Source organism: Lagopus leucura, unplaced genomic scaffold (genome assembly GCF_019238085.1).
Source record: "Lagopus leucura isolate 7727_CA_CO unplaced genomic scaffold, USGS_WTPT01 Super-Scaffold_739, whole genome shotgun sequence".
Lineage (NCBI taxonomy): Eukaryota > Metazoa > Chordata > Aves > Galliformes > Phasianidae > Lagopus > Lagopus leucura.
In genome coordinates, this window is record NW_024962255.1 from 20,639,749 (window position 1) to 20,660,921 (window position 21,173).

Below are 21,173 nucleotides of genomic sequence, written 5' to 3' on the forward strand. Positions count from 1 at the left end.
TTACAAGAAAAAATTAGAAATTCCTTAGCTGTTTAAAAAAGAAAGAAAGAAAGAAAATGAGGCTGCCTTCAGTAAGAATTTTACTGATTTTAAAAGATACTGTAGGTCCTAAATCAATAGGAGTTTATAGAAATGGAGGAATCCACAACCAAATTGGAAGCAAAACTCATACAGATTAGTACAATTGAACTGGTGGGAATAACAGTCTTTATCCCTGAACTCTGAAGAACTGGCACATGAAATTACAGGGCTAGTAACAATAACTTTAAATCAATTTCAAGTCAGAGTGGTACTTTAAGATTCAAATACCAAACATAATTGCTGTACTTCAAGTGGAGGAAGTGGCCCGAGCAACTATAAGCCTTTTTTTCTTAACTGAAAAGAGCACAGAGCCCTGGAAGAGAACTTGAAGCAAAGAGTATTTTAAGATGTGGAGGTAAGGGTCCAATTAGCAGGAGAAAATCTGAAATTTACTCTAGAAAATAAGTGTTAAAGCTCTTTCATAAAATAATGGACTTCTACAAAAAGGAAAATATCTCACTCTATTCACTCTGGACGTACGAAGAACATTTGATGATGTGCCATATGGGGAATCAGTACTTTTGATGAAGAGAATAAAAGTTAGCACAAGGCTGGTATGATGATGAGGAAGATATGGCAGGGAATGCTGAAGGGGCATTGGCTGTTGGGCCCAGTTGTCTGTGATAAAGTTGTTAGGATCCAAATAAGCACCAAGAGCATGTTAAAGACATGTTGCTAATTAGAGCATCATTTAGTACCAAATGACTTTAAAAAAAAATAGTTACTCTTTAAGAATTTATGCTACATGTTCAAGCATATCAGTCGTGTGACAGAAACAGACAATTCTCAAGGGCATCAGACTATTGCACAAACATGAACCATTATGGCAAGAAAGATGGATAGAATCTTATGGTGGGAACCGACCCATCTGCCCTTAGTAGAAATTTTCAGTGCTAACAAACGGGAGCAAGGCACCCAATCTCCAGTAATTTGCATAACAACTGAAAGAGTCCCTCAATTTTACTAGCTGAAATATACCTGATCTCTACTTTGTACGCATTACAGAGACAAATGTTAATTCTGAACCAATGAATATACATAGCATCTTGAAATAATTCAAAGATTAACTGGAAGTTATATATCAATCACATATTAATTCACAATCTGAACAATACTTACTTGGCAGAACTAAGGGCTTTTGGAGCGAAGACCTGAAATAAACAGAGAAATTACAAAAGGCCTGAGGGAAACAGTTTTCTGAAAGTATTAAAATTGCCTATATGAAGCTAGCAATGGTAGAATGTGTTCCAGCTCACCTTTGTCCATTGAGAGATAAGACCCAAATACAGGTATTTTAGAACTCGTCTCCCACTAGTATTGACTATCAGTAATTTAACATCTGATTTAAACCTCTATTGCTTAATCAGAGGTTATAGCTTTCCCTCATTTTTGGTGGCAGTTACAGTGTTTTGATGCATTTGCCACATTTGATTTTTTTTTTTTTGCTGCTGGGAGTTTTCAAGAAATTTGAGTTTTAAAAAACAAGAAGGTTTTAAAGAAAAAGAAGGCTCTCCTTTGAATTTTCCCCATCTGTGTTCAGACTGACGAAAAGGAGTTGGTGCACTGAAATATTCAGAAGATGATGGAAAAGGCTTTTACTTTGAGGTACCACTCGGAAGAGGTGGAAGTGGGAACTCAAGGCCGGAACCTCGTCGTCGTTCTGCTGCTGTAGGTTTCTCTGTAGTTTGAAAAAGACAAATCAGAGTCAGCATTTCTTTAGAAATATTGTCCAAAGTAAGGCAGTCTCAGTAGATGAGGTGCAGCAGTGGGGCTGCAGTTACCCTGTGTTAGGCAGCGGGCCCAGCTGAGCTTTCGCCTCGAGGTGCTGCTGCCTGGCACAGATATTTTCTGCCTGTGTGAGGGACTGGCTCTTGCCAGAAGCCATCTCTGCATGAGGTGCTCCTTGCTGAGCTCAGAATGATGTGCTCATGCTTCCCCTCCCTTCCCACATCTCCACTTTGAGGACTATATGGCACATTGCTGCTGCATTATGTTGTGCCTTATGCTGCCAGTAACCTCAGAAGTTTTATTGTGGCTTCTTTTAGAGAACAATGATACTCAGTTCAACTAAGGCTGGCCAGATCCAGTTCTAAACTGCTAAAACCAACCTCTCCTAAAATAACGAGGATAAATTGGATGTGATGTTGTTTGTTTCTAAAAAGCAAAATAAATAATTTTGATACCGTCAACTTTTCTAAAGTAGTAGAGAAAATTTACCTTCATTTACAGTGAAGGTGTCTCTGCAAGGCAAGCATGGTTTCTGCAACAAAACACAAAGAATTCCAATATTACGTGGCATGTCACTGCATCACTTATACAGCAAATATCTTTTTATAGTTGTTGTTAACTAGTTTACATTTAGAACTGATGTTGTCCTGTGGGGATCAAGATAGAGGGGCATGGCCATTCTGAGAAGAGCCTCAGGCTGTATGGCAATGCAGCTTGGAGTTTTGTGAAGTAGATTTAGAAAGAATCCCAGTTTGTGGGGATGAATAGATGGACAGAATAAAAATTCAGAGATGAGTGCTTTAAGGCTTCTTTTTAAATTATTATCCCCATGAATAATTTATAGTTCCTTCTAATCTCAAGTCCAGAAATGAAGAGTTCATCCCAAATACTTTTGAATCAAAATTTGAATATTTTCATCTTTGTTAATCTGTACATACAGATGTCTGAACCCCTCTTTCTTTACTAAAGCTCAGACTGCCGGTTCAGCCATCAGTAAAATCCCTCTCAGCATTCTCATTCATTTTTTTCCCTCCTTCCTATTTTAAATCAAGGATAACAAACTCTTAATTTCAAAACATGTTTCCAATTTAATTTAATTGGAAATTTCAACAGTTTCTCTCATTTTCTCCCACTGTAGGTTTTGGGATGTTTCTATAAAGATGAAATACTTCTTGAAAAAAACTGACTAATTCTGATAATATCCTATGTCTTTCTTGAGCTATCTTATTCTTAAAATAAATCCGTGTGGTTTGTATGTAGGCCTATATATTTCAGAGATGTTTCTTAATGGCCCACATTCCTTCTTATTTCTCATTTTAATTCAGTCCTTGCAGTATGTGTGTACTGTTACATTCAGGGGAGACTTATCACTTCCTACAGCTTCCTGAAAGGATGCTGTAGCATAGTGGGGTCAGCCTCTTCTCCCAGATAATAGTAATAGGATGAGAGGTAACGGACTTAAGCTGTGCTAGTGGAGATTCAGGCTGGATATTAGGAAATGTTTCTTCTTGGAAAGAGAATGGTAGTGCATTGATACAGGCTGTCCAGGGAAGTGTTGAATCACCGCCTCTGGAGGTGTTCAAGAAAAGTATAGGTATTGCTCTGACTGATGTGATGTAGACTGCTCACAGGCATTGACTGGTGGTTGGGCTGGATGATCTTATTGATTTTTCCAAACTCAATGATTCTATGATTGTAGGGTATCAAATCCAAACATTAATTTAATCTAAACATTTTTTTGCTTTAGCTTTCTCACTACTATTTAGTTCATGTAACTGCACCCATGTGTTTATTTTCATAGTGCCCTTCTACTTTTTCCTGTGCCTTTATGTTGTATCATAATTCATGATCAAATCAAGTTTGATCACATGTAAGGTTATCACTTAATTATGCAATTATAAATCAACTTACTGCTGGATTTACTGCATTAGAAGTTTTCTTTCTGTAAATTGGAGGGAGAAAAAAAAACATTGTTATTTAGCTGATACATGGAATTCATTTAGCAACTAAGCACGTGCATGCTATTGCTTCTGTACTTCGGTAAATGAAGCAAGCCAACCAGCATTCGCCATCAGCAGCAGGCAGTGAAAGGCAATGGCACTGGGATACAAACAGCATTCCTCCAGAAATAATGAAAGAATAGCTTCCCTTCCCCTAAAGTCAGGGTATTCTTCATGAACTGAAATAAAAAGTTGTTCCTGAATTATGATTGCCACAGACCAGGTTAGGAGTTGACTCCCAATACAGCCAATATTAATTAGCCCTACCCTTAAAGAAGTAGTTTTCTCACTATTTTTACTCACAGAGCCCTTGGTAATGGAGATGGAGCTGTTCCAGTATGAAACTTAGATTCTTGTATATTATTGAAGCTATGATCTAGAAAAAGATACAAAATATTTAGTATGCAATATTAGCTCTGTCTGAGTAGCAGGTTTTCCTCACTACATTTCAGTGTTAACATATTAGAAGTGAAAAAAAAATAGCCAATGGTTTAATTTTCTTGACATGTTTTCGCTCTGATTGTACTAGAAAACAGTTCAGGAGTATTTCTTACTTGTTGCTGGCTGATACAGATAACATTTACAGTGACACACTTCATTGCATGGTATGCTAAGGTCACCAGTGACATATTGACAACAAATCCTGCTCCTATCACTATGTTTACAGTACAGAATACTTACTTTCATCATTATTGTTTGCTTCATGGTCCTGTAATGGAAAAGTATGTTAGATATGACAAGAAGCAATTAAATAAAGTGGGAAGTGCATAAATTCTGTGGTTGCAATCTGTAGTAATTTTTAATTACATATTTGTATAGAGAGCATATAGCAGCCAGGATATTTTTCATAGCTTCTTCTAGGGTATTTGAAAAAATTAGCAAGTCAATTAATTTTGAATGTTATAAACTTAGGCTTTCATAGAGTATGGATAAAATTGGCCCCAAATTTTGCAGTGAGATCTTTTGGTTCATGTTTCATTTCTGAAATTGAAGGCTAAAATTTTGCAGCAGACATTTTGCACTGAACTGACAGTAGTGAGCAGGCTCACTTTTCACCATCCTAGAACTCAAGCAATCCAACTCGTTTTGTAGTTTCTTTTGTAGATGCTTTCTGTTGGCACCCAGGTACGGTCCTTTAGGGGAGACTCCTTAAAGGCATACTATGAAAAGTACAATTCAAAGAGGCACGAGTTGTTCATTTTTCCATTTTCATCCACCAGATTAATGGCTTTTCACTAATGTTGGTTACAGACATATCCATTCTCTGGTTGGAGAAGTGTGGTCCTCCCAGTCCTCCTGAATGCAATTCCGTTGGGGACGGCATTTTCAAGTGATACCATTTATTACTAATGAATTTGCTTCAGATTGGGCAAAATAACCCATTGCTACTGAAAGTTCTTGGAGTTTAGCCTTTTTTTTTTTTTTTTTTTAAAGTACAGGAAGTTATTTTTTTGGACTTTAAGCTATTTTAGTTTTTTTCTTAGACCAACACAGATGTCCAATGTACCTCTTCTATCCAGAAGAAGAATAGCCACAATTACAATATTAGATCAATCTAACATCCAAAGTTATTTGTTTCTGTTATTTAATTCAGATAATAAGACTGAAAGAACAGAAAAAAAAATTAAGTTTAGCACACTCTTTAAATGGGCACATTACTCACTGTTTTTGTATGAAGGCGATTTCTGGGGAGAGGCAAAATATTCCTGGAAAAATACACACAGTAAGTTAAGTAGGATTTTTATTTGTTTTGTTTGATTGTTTGACTTAGATATACATTTCAAGATCTAGAGAGGAGCCTTGAAGAAAATAGTTGCAAGTATACACCACCATGGTAGCTGTGATGCTCTGCCCTATAGAGGAACCCTTCTAGAAGAGCTTCTAGTCCTGGAATTTGGTTCCCCTGCAGCTATGCTCAGGGGACCCAAACATTGTAACAGTGTTGTGCATAACATCTACTCTTCCTTGGGCGTATGGCCTACTTGGTAGAGTGATGGCCTAGGAGTGAGACAATGTCTTGTTTTCCAAGCAGCTTCCTATATTTCTGGGTACAGAGGAATGAAAGACTGCATGCTTAACTTTTTTTTTTCTTACTAATTTTCCTCTAGAAACTTGGAATATAAATCACAGATTTACCAACTTTATACAAGCAATCTTGCACCACATCCACTACAAAAACATCTTGTTTGCAAGGGCACAGAAGCTGGTAATAGGACTTGAAAGTGATTTGCAGAGATGTTTTACCCCTGCATTGACTCCTAAGGGAATATTCAAGAAAATAGTGCCTATTTGGCAAACTGGCTTCAGTACAGAAGTTGATGAGGAACTTTTGTTCTCAGTTTGCCCCAACATCCGTAGCTATTTGCAAATCCTGGTTACTGCTTATTGTCCAAATGCTACACAATAGGTAGAGATTAGAAAATTTTATCTCCACTCTTATTTGTTATTAATATAAACTGCTGTCAACTTACCTGGAAGCGTCCAGCTTAGGTGACTCTCTGGTCATGCTGTGCATGTGCGAGTTCTCTGCATTCTGAACACGTGTAGCAGGAAGTGGTTTAGTGAACCTAATAGTAAAATGTGAATTGAGGAAAGAAAATCACATATAACAATAGTGAATAGAAAAGGTGACCACCCTTCTCCTGCTCTGTCCCTTAAAAATTCTATAAATTACCCTTACGTATAAAAAGAAATACTACTTATTATGTTAGGGTAATTGAAATTAACATAGAAATGGATGATAATCTTTGCATAGATATTTTAAAAAGAATTATTAAGCATATCATATCTAGACGAGAAAATATATTTTCTGACAAACTTTAAATAGTATACAGACACTCATAGTAAGAGATTACCTGGTTACAGGTGGTGGTGAAAGTTCTTCCTTTAAGAGAAAAAACACAATTGTTTGGTTGTATTTTGATTTCATCAAAAGCATTTATATGATCATATTTATATTATCATAGCAATATCTTATTTTTATGTTGTAGTGTTGCTTCTGGTAGAACTCTGCCTGGTGATGTGCTTGAGGATAGTAGGAAGCCACCACCAATAGTCTGGCAAGCCCTGAACACGCTGGTGTGGCCATGTGTCATATCAGAACCAGCAAGCAGGGAGAAAATTACTGTGTCAGAACTGTCATTACTCCTTCGCCTGCAACTGTGCTTCTGTAGAGAGCGTTCTCTTAAGCTGCTGCTTCCCAGATCCAATTGCTATCACACAGGACTAGAAATTTCAACCCCTTCCCAATTATTCTGTTTGGCAGACATTTTGAATTGGTTTGCAAACTTCTGTGAAGGAAGCGTCAAAGTGTGAAGTGAAAACAGATTTGCTCATTTTCCCCCTTTCAAAGACTGATTTTATATGCACATATGCTCTACAACCACATGTTGCCCACAGGGTACAAGAATCAAACTACAGGAAAATCTTACCTCTTCTTCAGGAACCTCGTACACTTCTATAGGACAGGGAAGAAAAATCAAGTCGTTTGGTTAGCAAAAGTACACTACACGTTACCAGAAAAACTGAACAATTTTTATCACTCTATTTGATGATGTGTCTGGAAAAGTAACTTGGGGAATTTGTCCCTGCCTCCTGGTTCTGTCTCCTAAACCCTCAGGCAGCCACAGCCCTGCTGCTCCTGAAATAACAGAGAACTACAGGAAGAGTCCCAGAAAGTGGGATAAACAGTCACTGTATAAAAGAGCCTTTTCTCCACCCTTACTAAATCCCCCCCACCCCAGCCTCTCAAAAAGCAAGACAAATCCCATTTCTTGCAAGCCTGAGATAGTTTGGAAAGGTGTGTTATCACACCTGTGATAGAGTTTAGCCTTTCCCTGACTCAGGGAGGAAGAGATCAGGTAAATCATGAAATCCAGACATTCATTTCTGTTGCATGTCCATCCTTGAGCTCCATCCTACAGAAGTATTGTAATTCACAGGTACTAAAAGAAAATCATCATTGTCCTTACTTATGCCCCATTATTCAATGGAAATTCAGTTTTATGTCAATCCTCATTGCTTTTATTGCTCTGAAAAGTATCCATGTTCCCACCAGGGGGAGATGTTTTATTTTTTTTTTAGAAACATCTGTCTGCAGTTGGCTGTTGCTTAACACTGATTTATAGAAAGTCTAACATAGAAAATAGCATTTAAAATGTCTAAGAAGCATGCCACAAATCCTCAGGTCATTTGTAAGAAACTTTTATAGTTTACGACTTGAATGCATTCTGTTCGATGCCAAGCAATTACTGACATATTCAAGGATACAAAACAACTTCAGTGAGCATAGCTAAGCAAGCATGCACACACTTACAAAAGCAAACATGATTCTTAAATTTGCTTCTTTTTTCCCCTTTTTCCAAGTAAATTGCTCTTTACAGAACTTAGACAGGAACATTGTAATCACAGGGCACACAACACATCAGCCTACACAGAATTTTTCTCATATTGAATCTTGATGTGATTTTAAAATATTGAATCTTGTTTCCTCTGGTGAAATGAGATTAATAGCATTCCAAATCCTATAACTGTTTTTGCCGTATTGATCAATTTGTGTTCCTTTAGACCAGAAGTCTAAGAATAATTTAGGTTGGGGCAAATGACTTGTTCTAGTTTTATTCGTGCTTAAAGCAGATTTACCATCTAACCCAGGCAAAACAAATGGTGGAGCACTGAAAAATAGAAAGGGAATTTTTATTTTTATTTTTTTTTTAATTTTTGATGTGTGTTATATGGTTTCTGTTGGAAATACATCAATCATAACTTAATATTTCTCAGCCTTTGGTTATTTTGTTTCAACACCAATACAAACTCCACATACCTTGCATGTCAGAAGCAAGAGAGAGCTTTGTAGGAGTAGGGAGAGCTGATTTTGTGGGTGGCTTCATAAATCTGTTCACAGGAGCTGAAAATATAATTTACATTATATATACACATACTTGTGTGTCATATATATATATATATATACACATATATAAAGATACCCATGTGTATGTGTAAAGATACACATATACATACGTAATTTAGAAATAAGTTACTATTACAATAAGAACAAACACTAAGCAGGTGCGAATGATGGCCCTGAACAAATTAACTGAGGCAGGATACAGTTCTCATTTTAAAAGGGAAACATCGCTCAGTATTCATGCCTTGATAAATAGGTTTGATACTACCATTTATGTCAGAGAGCAGAATTAAGCACTCTTCTGTTTACTTTCACCTTTGGACTGTGATAATTTAACTCTCCAGCTAAATATACTTAAAATACAGAAGTAGAAAATTAATCGAAGTGTCTTTATTTACTGCAGATCTAAAAAGGCTTGTTCTCGTTTCCCTTGGCACTTCAGCTGACAGAATTTTAATGCTGTGGCTCCCTTGGTTAAGGAGAGAGATCACACACCATGAAAAGCTTCCTGATTGTACCAGGGATGGACTTTGAACTCACTGAGTGAGAGAGCAAGAACTATACACAAGTTCTGCGCCTTATCACAGGCCAAAGGAACCAACTGCCTCTTTGCAAGTTCTTTAACAGCTGCACCTCCACTCCCTGAATGCTAGAAACAACCATAAATGTGATTCATTTTTTCCCCCCCCACCGTTGTTTCTAACAAAGTAATAAACAATTAGCTTAAACGTCTAAAACTCACGTTTTACAGGTAGCGGTGTGCTGCTTTCTGTGGGTTCAATATAGTTATCATCATTGTCGACTGGCACAATGTAATTATCCTATAAGAAACACAGGACAAAAAAAGTCTACCAGTTAAACCTCCATTACATCAGTGAACTGTTGCTCACAGCATCTGCTATTACACAGTGACTGCTGCTATCATTATTTACGGATAGGATTCCCAAGACTGAAAACCCTTTAGCAAACAATCCCAGTTCTGGACTGGTTGATAAAGCCCTCGCTTCCCTTTGGTCCCAGAGTAGTGGTTTGAGGTTATCCTCTCCCCTCATTGCCTGCAACTTGTGGACAGTTATCCACTAATAACCTGCATGGCACTTACAGATCACTGTTTGTGATGTATGAAATATTTTGTACCACAGAGGCTAATAAGGACACCAGCTTTTGGCATTGCAATGTAGTCTACTAGGGTCGGTCATTTAAACTGTCAGAATATGTTTGTGCACACGTACACATAAATGTTACCTCATCATCACTGCACTCCCTTGGCTTCGGTGGTAATTTTGGTTTTGCAGCAGGAGATGGCAGGGATGGCTTGGATGGTTTCTTTGGTCTGGGCAAGGCTGAACTGGGTGTGCTTGGAAGAGGTTTGTTGATGGGAGGAAGCTGATGGTGGCTGTTGCGATTGTCTTTTAAATATGGAAGAAAAATAATTTTAGTCAAAATTGCTCATTAGCCTCTAGACAGTATTTTGCTACCTATGCAAATAAGTCTGTACTGTGGTTGCAACTAGGGAAAAAGGCAGACCTGAGTGTCTGCAGGTCCTGACAGTGAGATCCATGTGCCAAGTGGTCCCATTTATTCCTCTGGGTAGCGATCCAGTGCTCCAGAGCAGGTTGCAGTCTTCCTAGACATTGACTGTTGTACAAACAACTGCTTAACTCTTGGGGAAAAAGTGGTGGCCAGGCGTTATGGTTTATTAGTTAGCATATCCTGTGCCAGCTAGTGAAAAAAAGTGCAAAAGAACTTATCTGACATACAGGAAATAAGAGAGCAAAGGGTAGGACTGAAACAAATTATGCCAGGTCATCTACAGTGTCATTTTAGAAATCTCTCCTACACAAAGAATATGAAGGTGGATTGTTTATGAGCTTCTGGAAGTCCATATGTGGCATTACAGAACTTTGGTCATTTTTCTGTATCCAATAGCAGTCTGAACAGCAGCCATCATGCTGATGCTTCTTTTCCTAATGGTCCAAATCTGCCTAAAAAAAGGTCACTTTCATTCATGTCTGTGCCACCTGCTTATGAAAAAAAATCCAAGTACAAAGAACGAAAGCTTTTATGATAGATTGGTTTAAGTTAAACTTTGCTTCATCCTGTTTTTTCAAGATATTTATCCTCAGTAATAATCTTGAAGGAAAATACAGAATGAATATTTGGGCTGCTTTTTTTTTTCTTAAACTGATTTTGGAATGACTGCGATAAGGATTAAGTATGGTCTCAGGTTAAGTCTTATGTTTTTAATCTTCAAAATGAACTCTCACACTAAAAATGCAAAGGAGCAAGGAGTTAACTTGGTGACATTTCTCATACTTTTGCTTGAGTTCTGTGGTTATTAGATGCTTACCGAATTCTCTAGGATGTTATATTACAACTCTAAGCATTTCTAGCAGCAGTACTAACCTGTTTCATGCTGTAATAAGAAATCATATCATCTGAAAGCTCAAGATCTGATTGTCAGAATTAAAAGCAAACTTCTACTGAAAGTATAGGGTGGCCCACTTGAAGCTACTTCTCTCTTTGTACTAGTAAATAAGCAATTATCAAGCTGATGTAGCCAACTTTTCCATACCTACCTGCATATTCACCTCTAGAAATAGGGAATGAGGAGGGAATCTTTTTTTCCTGTTCACTTGGAGGTGGTTCATAGCTGTCATCAGGATTCTCCTCACTGGGGACCACATACATCTCAGAGTCAGAGTGACCATCTGGATTTTCATAATCACTGTCCTAGAAAGACAGAACTTCCTATTTCTCACTTCGTAACACACTTACCACTTCATAGCGGAATATGACACAAATATCCTTGCAGGAGTGCAATTAACTAAATTATGAGAACACATCCCTGAAAGGTCAAGTTATCCTCTCTAAACAAGTAGGCATTTCAGCCTGTTCCCCCTCTCAGGAAGGAGATAGGTCACCTCAGGGTGACACTTGTATGGTATGGCAATTACTTTATGTGGCACAGGACCATGACTTGCTGCATTCTAACACACTCTAAAATTTTATCATAAAAATCTCATTTTTAGAAAGAAAAGTCCTCTTTAGAGTACAAGATCCTGGTTTCAAAATTGTTCAGTTTGAGAAGTCAGTCGCATTAACAATATTCGTTCATTAGTTCATAGCTATCCCTGACAGCATTTCTCACATGTAACTAAGTTGAACATGAAAAAAACTAAGGTAGCCAAGAGAATAAATAATGCAGATGTAATAACACTACTGAAAGGTTATCTTGTGTAAGTTAAACCAGAATCAGATGACTCAAAACTAAATATTTATTATTGCTTGTGCTGAACTTGTAGCTACAGTAACCTCCTACACTACCCCAAGAGATGTACTTACAAAGTCATCTGACCATTGTTCCTCTTCATTGTCTGCATGTTCTAAACCAAGCATAGAGTTACTTAAGGAGGTGGAATAGTGAACATAAATGTTTATCTTAAGCATAGATAGAAAAAAAAAAAAAAAAACCAACCCAAAACCTACATATTCAATTAAAAAAAGAAGTGACATTTTCTTAAATGGTTCATGTATCACATTAATAGTACCAAGAAATTCTGCTGTTAGTTAGTTTTCCCCCCATTTACTTTTACATTACTGTTTCTGTTAGAGACAAACTGGTTCTGAATTCTCTTCTCTCTATAGAGCAGCCTACATGTAGAAACCTGATAAATGCCAATTTTCAAAGAGCTTGTTACTTTTAACTCATATTGGGAAAACTTCTCATGCCTTTCTTGTCTCTCATTTTATGTGTGAGCTACTTTCAGGGCTATTGGTAACAGTATGCTGGAAATGTATAACTGAGATGCTGTTAGGTATATAGGTACCAAGTATACACAGACATGCAGTTTAAATTCCCAGTAATCCAGACTTACCTGAAGCATAATCCCTTTGTGGTAGTCTTGGAGGAGGTTTTTTTTTTAGCCTGTAAATGATAATAATTGAAGTTAAGATCTAATAAGCAATATTCACTAGAAAGAAATATTAGCCAGGCACACAAAGAAAGCCAGTAACAAAAGATACCTGCAGAAATACAGATTATTGTCAGAGATGCTTAGCAAACAGCTACAGGAGAATGCTTTGAGAAGCTAGAAACAGATAAGAAATTAGAATCTAATCTGAGATTCTTTTCCTAAGAACATGTTTTAAAAGAACAGCTTCCTTGACCACTCACAATCCTCTCCATTTCCAGGCAGAAACTGATAACAAAGATGTGCATGCATTCGACACCTATCTTGAGATCAAAATCTGTTTAAGCTCACAGTTTCCTAAGACTAAGGCATAAGAAAGTGGTGATTACTCTTCAGCTATGTTCTATAAATACCACTGTGCATGAACTTTATTTTCTGACTGGTTTTAAAACATATACCAGATCTCTCAGGGCCAGAATCCGATTCTGTTTCCACTTGCTATTACATTATGGTGTTATGCTCCTGTTTAGGTAAATACTATTACAATGGTATTTGCAGTATCAAGGGACTCAAAATATAGTTTGTAGAAGTGCTGAAAGGATTTTTGTGGCTATACATATGTATAGATGTCTATTTGTGTTTGCTCAATTGCAGCCGCCCAGAGAAGAAACCAGATTACATAGTCTGTATACCAATTATTTCATTAGTGTTCTAGCATTACCCTAAAATAAATAAATAAAAAAAGAATTCTTGTTCACAATCAAAATAGATGATGCAGGTATGACGTTAGAGGTCAGACTGATTTATCTAAAGCAAAAACAACTCTGCTTTTTGTAGCAGAGTAAAACAATACAATTTACATTAAAATAACTCTTCACAGAGATTTCTGAACACAGACAGCTTCCCTGATGAGACCTCACCATATTACTACATCTTCCTCAGTGGCTTTAATTGTTCTTTAATCACACCCCAACAAGGAATTTCTTTGATGTTACACATATGCAAAACCAGACAAATTTACAAATCACCAACCTCCGTAAAGAACTTAATGTTTTCTTCTGACCTCTGAGCAATGCAATGTCTATAAATTTTACTTTACTGAGAGATTTAACAGTCAATATTTAAGTCTCAAGCATGGTGCCTAGGTGTCAATGACCAGATGACCACATTAACTTGGGGTGGTGGCACACCAGCACTAATGCATCCGCGTACAAAACTCTTACTATCTTTTATCAGAAGAGTTTTGGCTGTTGTGTTGAATTTGTGAGACTTGGATGCTCAGATGGTCACAAAAAATGCTCATGTATGAATCAATGAGTGAATGGTATAGTCACTACTAAAGCTAAAAAAAAATTAATAAATATGTTATAGTCATATATATATATATTCATATATATTCATATTATATATATAATATTCATATATTATATAATATATATAATATATTTATATATTATATTTATTATATATAGTGTATATATATGTGTATAATAAAAATATAATTAAAATGTATATATATATACACATATATATCCATTATATTTATATTTATAATGGATATATATGTGTATAGATAGTCTACATATTATATATATAATATAATATTAATAATAATATAATATATATAATATATATAATATATATAAAAATATAATATATATATAATAACAATAATATATATATAGGATCCCAGCACATTATTTCAGAGTATTTATCCATTTTTGCTCATTACTAAACTATTTAAAGACCTCTTCTTCCTTCTAGTCTTTAGCTTCCCATAGCACAAATAAACTTAGTGTACAAACAGTCTAGGAGAAAGCATTCTCAACAGCACAGCTGCTGTGTTTGTCCAGGTTAGCACAGGCGTGTTAGAATGAAAAATCCAGGGCCACTGCCAGGGCAGATCTTGAGTCTTCAAGAGGGCAGATCAAAATCTAGTCAAATACTAGTGATGTGTCTATCCTGAGTTGTTCAGAGACAGTGGATGCTTGAAAAATAATGGAACTAAAGCAAGTAAGAGGCTCTCTGGGCCACAGCGTGAAGCATGTGGCCTAAGCCACATCATATATTTTCAAACTGCTAAGCAAAAACTTCAGCATTGTGTCCCAGGCCCTGCAAATCCTGGCAATGACCCTGACAGAAAATGTAAATATGTTACAACAAAAGCATACAAAGCACAGAACAGAGCTGTGTCTCAGCAACCTAACATGCCATTGTGCAGATCTGAATTAGCATACCGATCCCAAGTATCTTTCCCAGTTTTGCAAATTAAGGCCACTTGTTCATTTTGGAACCTGAATGTCAATAGAAGAGAAGAAATCATGTTTCTGTCACAACGCTGAGGTAGTTCACAGCCACATCTGTACGTGTTAGAATCATTTCAAACTCATATCCATTTAGATTATTCCCATCAAACCAGAACGGATTATTAAGTGCCAGAACTGAAACCTAGATTTCCTTTGAAGCCAACTGGAGCTTTGCTTCATGTGAGCCATCATTTCACCCACTGAGCAAACCACAGTGCAAGCTGAGAAGAGAATCCCTACGCCAAGGAGCTGACACCTTCCTATTTCAGATACTGATGCATTTATACACAAATGCTTGCAGAGCAGCAATTGACTCACTCTGTCCTGTTCCTCTGAATTTAACAAAGGACTGAGAGAACCAAAAGCCATCCACGTGAAAATACATTTTTAAAAAAGAGGACGATTTCCTAACGTATCTTGTAACAGTAATAACAAGTTATAGTAAACGCAATTTCCAAATGAAATATTCTGGTGGTACCCAGGTCTGCACTTCAGTTACAGATGGTAGACCATCTCTGTGCAGGCTTTAATAGAAAACAATTAATTCAAGTTTCCATAGAGCATAATAGGGCCCGTATTTTCTATTGAATTTTAGGGAAATAAATTATCATCTACAGAATTTGAAATACATATGAAAAATTTCATTTCCAAAGATCTCCTTAAAATCCAATTGCATTTTTGACAGTATGTTAATGGATGTTTTAAAACCAATGTAACATCTTACTATATTACTACATTAACTTCAACAAATAACTGGATAGCATTTGAGGCATTTCATTTAATTGGGTCTGAATGCTACTCACACAAAAGCAGATTGCACTGCACACTGATTTTTAGCAAATAAATTATTTTGAGAGCAAAATGTATTCTGAGATTTGCCCTTTGCAGCATGCCAAGATCGATCCAGCAAAGCATATAGGCACATGCTTAATTTTACTCATGTAAGGAATCCTCTGGGAATGGCAAGTAATATTTAAACATGCTTCAAGTTAATCACACATTTTGTGTTTCCCTGTATTACATGAAGAATTTAAAAGTTGTCTGTAGTAAAAGTTTGGGGTTTTTTTGCTCCAACAACACTTTCTTACAAACTACAATCAGAAAAGCAACAAAATATACATAGCAGTAGCGCTTTATGTAAAGGACTAAATTCTCCTTTAGACTTAATTACTCACTGGTGTATTTGCTCACTCCCCCTGCTAATAAGAAGTGACTACAGACTGCTCATTTACAAGAGCCCTTTACTTCTCCTGCTGTTAGCACAGAGCCTACCCGCTTCATAGGGTTTTATTCCAGCTAGAACTTACAAAAATTGTATTGCCACGTGCCCCATTCTTTATTCAACTTTGGCTAAAACCTATTGCTTCTTCTTCAGCTTGAACATAGTAATCCTCTTTGACATCATGATCTACTCAGCAGCTGGGGCTCCAGTATCGTAAACAGGGCAAGCAAGTGAATGGCGGCCTGTGAGCAATATTTGTATTGCTGCTGTCAGAACACTTCAAGTTTGACTGGGGAATAAACAACAGGACCTTCTAAGCAATGAAGGAATTATCTGCAGTTTTTTTTTCCTTGTTACCACATCTGTTCAGGCAGCTTCCCACAAAACTTTAAGCAGCGTGGATGGTAGACATCCATGGTAGACAGGTGGACTCCTGTTCCCCTGCATTTTAGAGCCAAACTAGATTGCAGCATGAGAATTTTGACGCAGGAACTTCTATTACCTCTCTCCACCAAGAGTCAACTGAGATTTCAGAAGTGTCTCAACAAATGTCGTTAATAAATTAGTCAGCTTTCAAGACTACTTGTTCTTCCCAATTCAAAAGCAAAGACTTACAGTGTATGTGTTGCCAATGGCAGCTTTGAGTTTGCAATAACTAAGTACAGTGCTTGACTTCTTCCAAGTTTTCTCCACTACTAAGGTTTGAACTTGAGCCAAAGCAATTTATGTTTTTCCAGTTCATAGACAAAGTCCAAATCTGCATTTTTAAAGCAGTTTTTAATACTATTTTTCCCGCTTCAGTCACATTTGTGTCTTTGACATGTAATGAAAAAAATCATATAATTGACATAGAGGAAGTGATAAACTGGATGGCCACAGCTTTTATTTATTTATTTTTAATAGAAAAATCATCTATTAAAACTAAGAAATCCCCCAAAGGGCACAGAGGAGGAACACAGCCAATTTTTGTTCTGCAAAGCTTGGTGTCTCTTTATACATACCCTTATCAGTGTTATCAAATCATGGCTTTATTCTAAGTCTCATTATGCACTGGGTTAAAGATTTGAGTTCTTAAGTCATGTGCAAATGTGAGATTCTTTTTTATAGTAAGTTTTGAATTTCATAATTGCAGATGGGATTAATAGGACTCAGATGCAGTGTAGAGGATTCAAGAAGATTATTTTATATATATATATATATATGTATAAGTCTTAATTTGTATTCTCACAGCTGGAAGATGTGGAATCTGAGCTTTGTGCTGCAGTCATACATTAAGAGTTTTTAAGTCTGCTCCTTTCATGGATTTTTTTTTTTTTTAATCTTGAGAGAATCAAAGAATTGTAGCATTATGCCAGCTACCTTGTATCTGGCATTTAACAATGGCACCTCTGACCTTCCCAGCTTCAGCTACATTTGTTCTTGTTATTTTTCCCTTGTCCTTCCCTGAGAGTAAAAGGAGAAGGACGTATAGTCAGAAGTACTGATGAACAGCAGAATTTGTGTCCAGGCAGCTAAAGACAATCAAGAATTCACACCGCATGACAGTGATTGAAATGAACAAAAGAGGATAAGTAATGAGAGGGAAAGATGTCTCAAGAATCTTACTGATATATCTAGAGTAACAATCAGAGCATGCCTGTGGACAGAGGCAGAGCTGAGTTAGAGGCCTTAAGGAGGCTTGCAACCTAAGGTTTCTGTTGGGGGACTGCGTGCTGCTCTTGGAAGCACATCCCACCTCCTCTGCTTAGGAGAGCAGATGCCCCATAGACACCAACAGCTTTCCAGAGCTCTTGCACAGCCAAACTGGGCTAATCCCAACTGCCTCATATATATCTAAAATTGTTAAAATCATGTTTGTTCTCCTCCTCAAACTGAACTATCATGATCACTCTAAGAACAGCTTTAAGAAATATTTATACCTGTCTTTTATGTATGAGAACTGCATGTCTAGAATTTAATGTGATCATCCTGGAGCACTGTAGATACTATGTACTAATAAACTTTTAGAAGTCCTTAGTACTCAATGGCTCATGTGAATAAAGACATCTGAATGAGGAAATCACATTAAAGTGGAAGTTCAGTGCAAATGAGTTTTGCATTAAGTGTGCTAAACAGCTTAAATAGATGTTTGACTGGAAACAGTGAATGGGGTATTCATCTGACAAGGATGCAGAATTACTGGAATTTCTACATATAAGACAAGTATATTTTATGATACTTCTGTTTACATGACATCAGTATTTATGCCGTTTAGCACTTCCTACTGAGATAAGGATGTTAGGTAATTTAGGTGATTGTTGTTCCAGGTGACTGATATACAGGAGAACATAATATTTTTATGGGAATTCTATGATGCCTGATCAGTTGGTTCAAGGCAGAACTCCAATTAAAGCTTAACTGCAGCAGGTAACTTAAACAGTGGCCTAAGGAAAAGCTACAATAATTCTCAAAACACAGACAACAAAAATGCGTTTTATCTAAATACTGTTTTTCAGTGCTACAACACAACCTTCCTTTGGAGGCCAGTTCTACAGTTACTGTGGGAAGCTTTTAATAATGATGACATACTGCATGTCACAGTATGGAATGAATTTCTTTACATACACTGAAATACATCCTTCTAGCATAATATGGTCCCATCACCACTAGTACAATGTTATAGCACATTAATCTGACTTTTGCAAACAGAGAAAACTAGGAGTAACATTTCAAACTTACTTTTTGAATTTGTTTATTATCCCACTTTCATTTTTCTTGATATCGTGTACCATCTTTTGAAGCTTCCTGTAAAATGTTAAAAACCAGCATTAAGATTACCATGTAGTTGAATAATACAAATCAAGAAAAATACAGGAAATGTAAGCAATAATTTTTCATGCATCAAAAATGCTTTATGTATACACAGTAAGTAGTTCAGTTGCTAAAATTGTTTGTGTATGAAGGTTTCCTTCCTTTTTAACTGAGCTTTTTGTCATGATGTGTTATCCTTCTCCTTTATACAGTTCAGCGTGGTTTAAATCATCAGTCTAAGCAAATGCATCAAGAAAGGACACAATTGGCTAAACTGATAGGTTAGAACATTTCAATATTAGCTCACTGTTCAGAGCTGACTTTACAATATTCCACAGCAATACGGGGAACATTTTCCCATTTAAAAGAGTCATTTTTATCAATGGACATTTACCTAATTTACCTAATACAATGCTGAATATGTAATGGGGGGAGGAAGGGAACACAACAAATTCAGAATTCAAATTCAGCCTCAGAATCTGAAAAGCCATTGGAGTAGCTCCAACTCTCAGCTGTGAAAGCTCGTGACCTCAGTACTCCAGTACTTACATGAACTGATATCTGGAATCAAATGTAGTTTTTACTCATCAGCTGCACTGACCTCATTGAAAATTTGTAATCAGGTCAATTTAAAGTTAATATCCCATTTTTGTTTTTTATTCAGCAGGTATCAGTTTCTAATGCCTCTTACCCTTTTCATTTAGGGAAAAACGTTACTGAAATGAAGGCAATTTCAAGGAGCACTGATACAATTTATCGCAAAGCCTGATTTTTATAGTCAAACCTAATAGAAGGCTGAGCATCTTTAAAAAGCTCCTATTGATTGTTTTTTTTTTCAGTTTCTTCATACAGTTTATGTTCGTCTTGTTACCTAAATTAAGGTATCCTGCATTGCAGCCAAGATGAAAGTTTCATCTCAGCCAATAAAGAAGCAAAAAGGACTTTTAAAAATTTTGCTTTCTACTCTTTTCATCATGAATTGTCTATGCCAATCTCATCGTCTTGCCTATCTCATCTTTGATAGAAAGTTAGACTACCAGACAAATGTTGGAGTCTTTGCTTACAAAGACAAATAAAAACAAAGTTTTCTTGCCATTATTTAAAGCTTTCTTTAAACTTGAAACCATAATATGCAGAAGGTTGAGTAACAAGTCAAGCTTTGGTTAAAAATAAAAAGAAGAAAAGCTACATTCCATCTCTGTCTTTGGCAATTGGAGCTCTTAAATATTAAAATAACTTTTTCAAAGAAAATTGGATTTAAAAGATAATGTCATGGCTCTGATACACAAAGGGTATTCCTAGAACCTAAATATTTGCATGACTTTCCTTGAAGAGCAATTCAACCTACTTCTTTTAGATTCTCAACTAATAAAAAAAAATGAGAACTGAAAAGTAATTTACTAACATGTGTAATTTTACTTCAAAGCTCACACTATTAATTTACAGCAAAAAGATATAATACTAAGTACTGATATTAAAAATAATATTAAATTGTTTATAGATGTTGAAAAACAGTGCCCAGCAAAAATACTTAAAGCAATTTAATGCAATAAGGCACTACATCTATGAGGAAACCTGGGTGATATAATGAAATCATTAAATCTGCAAATGTTGACTGAAGATCTCAGGTCCTCTGCTTTTTTCTGTCATTTGTTTTTCCCTTTCCTCCCTAATAAATTCAGTTTCTGGTCATGCTTGAAATATCACAAATAACCATCTTCTACAGTTGACTGTTTCTGTTTTGTGCCCCAGCTGGCACCTGGCAGCGCCTATAAATGAAAAGTAATGAGGAATGAAAAGAATGAGAGGATATTTAAATGGTTTAGTTCTAGTTTGGGAAGAATAGTTGCTTGCAGGTGTTTGTGTCCTTTTTGAACAGTCTTGGCAGTCCTTCAGGAGAAATGCATGCAAGAATCTGTTGTTTTTCTTCTGGTATGTATGGCTTGATAGAGATAGATTTTTGGTTTGGCCCATTCTGTAGATTTAAATCTGAATGTTGCTTATTGTTAATCTCTGACATTCATAACTTTATGAAAATAAAGTTATGGCATTATTCTGAAAAGAACAAAAAAAGGAGAAAAGGTGTTTTCCCATGTAGCTGAACTGAAACAAAAGCTTATCTAGATTTGCTTATTCAAATTCCTGAAGCCGTTTAATTTTGTAAGTAAAAATTGTGATAAATTAGGGGATATCTAATACATACTTGTTATTTCCTCATTTCTTAAA

General features: G+C 36.3%; 1 protein-coding gene across 2 annotated transcripts in view; it reads right to left on the reverse strand.

Annotated features, from left to right (window-relative positions):
* The window catches only part of BLNK (B cell linker), a 43,819-nt gene that overhangs the window by 7,733 nt on the left and 14,913 nt on the right, over positions 1–21,173 (reverse strand). The window contains exons 2-19 of one of the 2 annotated variants that reach the window (XM_042863066.1): positions 18,876–18,941; positions 14,867–14,923; positions 12,594–12,643; positions 12,061–12,101; positions 11,295–11,448; positions 9,961–10,124; positions 9,458–9,536; positions 8,632–8,715; positions 7,241–7,266; positions 6,665–6,693; positions 6,281–6,376; positions 5,473–5,515; positions 4,491–4,518; positions 4,113–4,185; positions 3,721–3,751; positions 2,299–2,341; positions 1,681–1,759; positions 1,201–1,232 (exon numbers count right to left, since the gene is read on the reverse strand). In XM_042863066.1, the coding sequence (XP_042719000.1) occupies positions 1,201–1,232; positions 1,681–1,759; positions 2,299–2,341; positions 3,721–3,751; positions 4,113–4,185; positions 4,491–4,518; positions 5,473–5,515; positions 6,281–6,376; positions 6,665–6,693; positions 7,241–7,266; positions 8,632–8,715; positions 9,458–9,536; positions 9,961–10,124; positions 11,295–11,448; positions 12,061–12,101; positions 12,594–12,643; positions 14,867–14,923; positions 18,876–18,941 (1,175 nt within the window). The remainder of the gene's footprint in view (positions 1–1,200; positions 1,233–1,680; positions 1,760–2,298; positions 2,342–3,720; positions 3,752–4,112; positions 4,186–4,490; positions 4,519–5,472; positions 5,516–6,280; positions 6,377–6,664; positions 6,694–7,240; positions 7,267–8,631; positions 8,716–9,457; positions 9,537–9,960; positions 10,125–11,294; positions 11,449–12,060; positions 12,102–12,593; positions 12,644–14,866; positions 14,924–18,875; positions 18,942–21,173) is intronic. The other variant, XM_042863067.1, reaches the window with a different exon arrangement.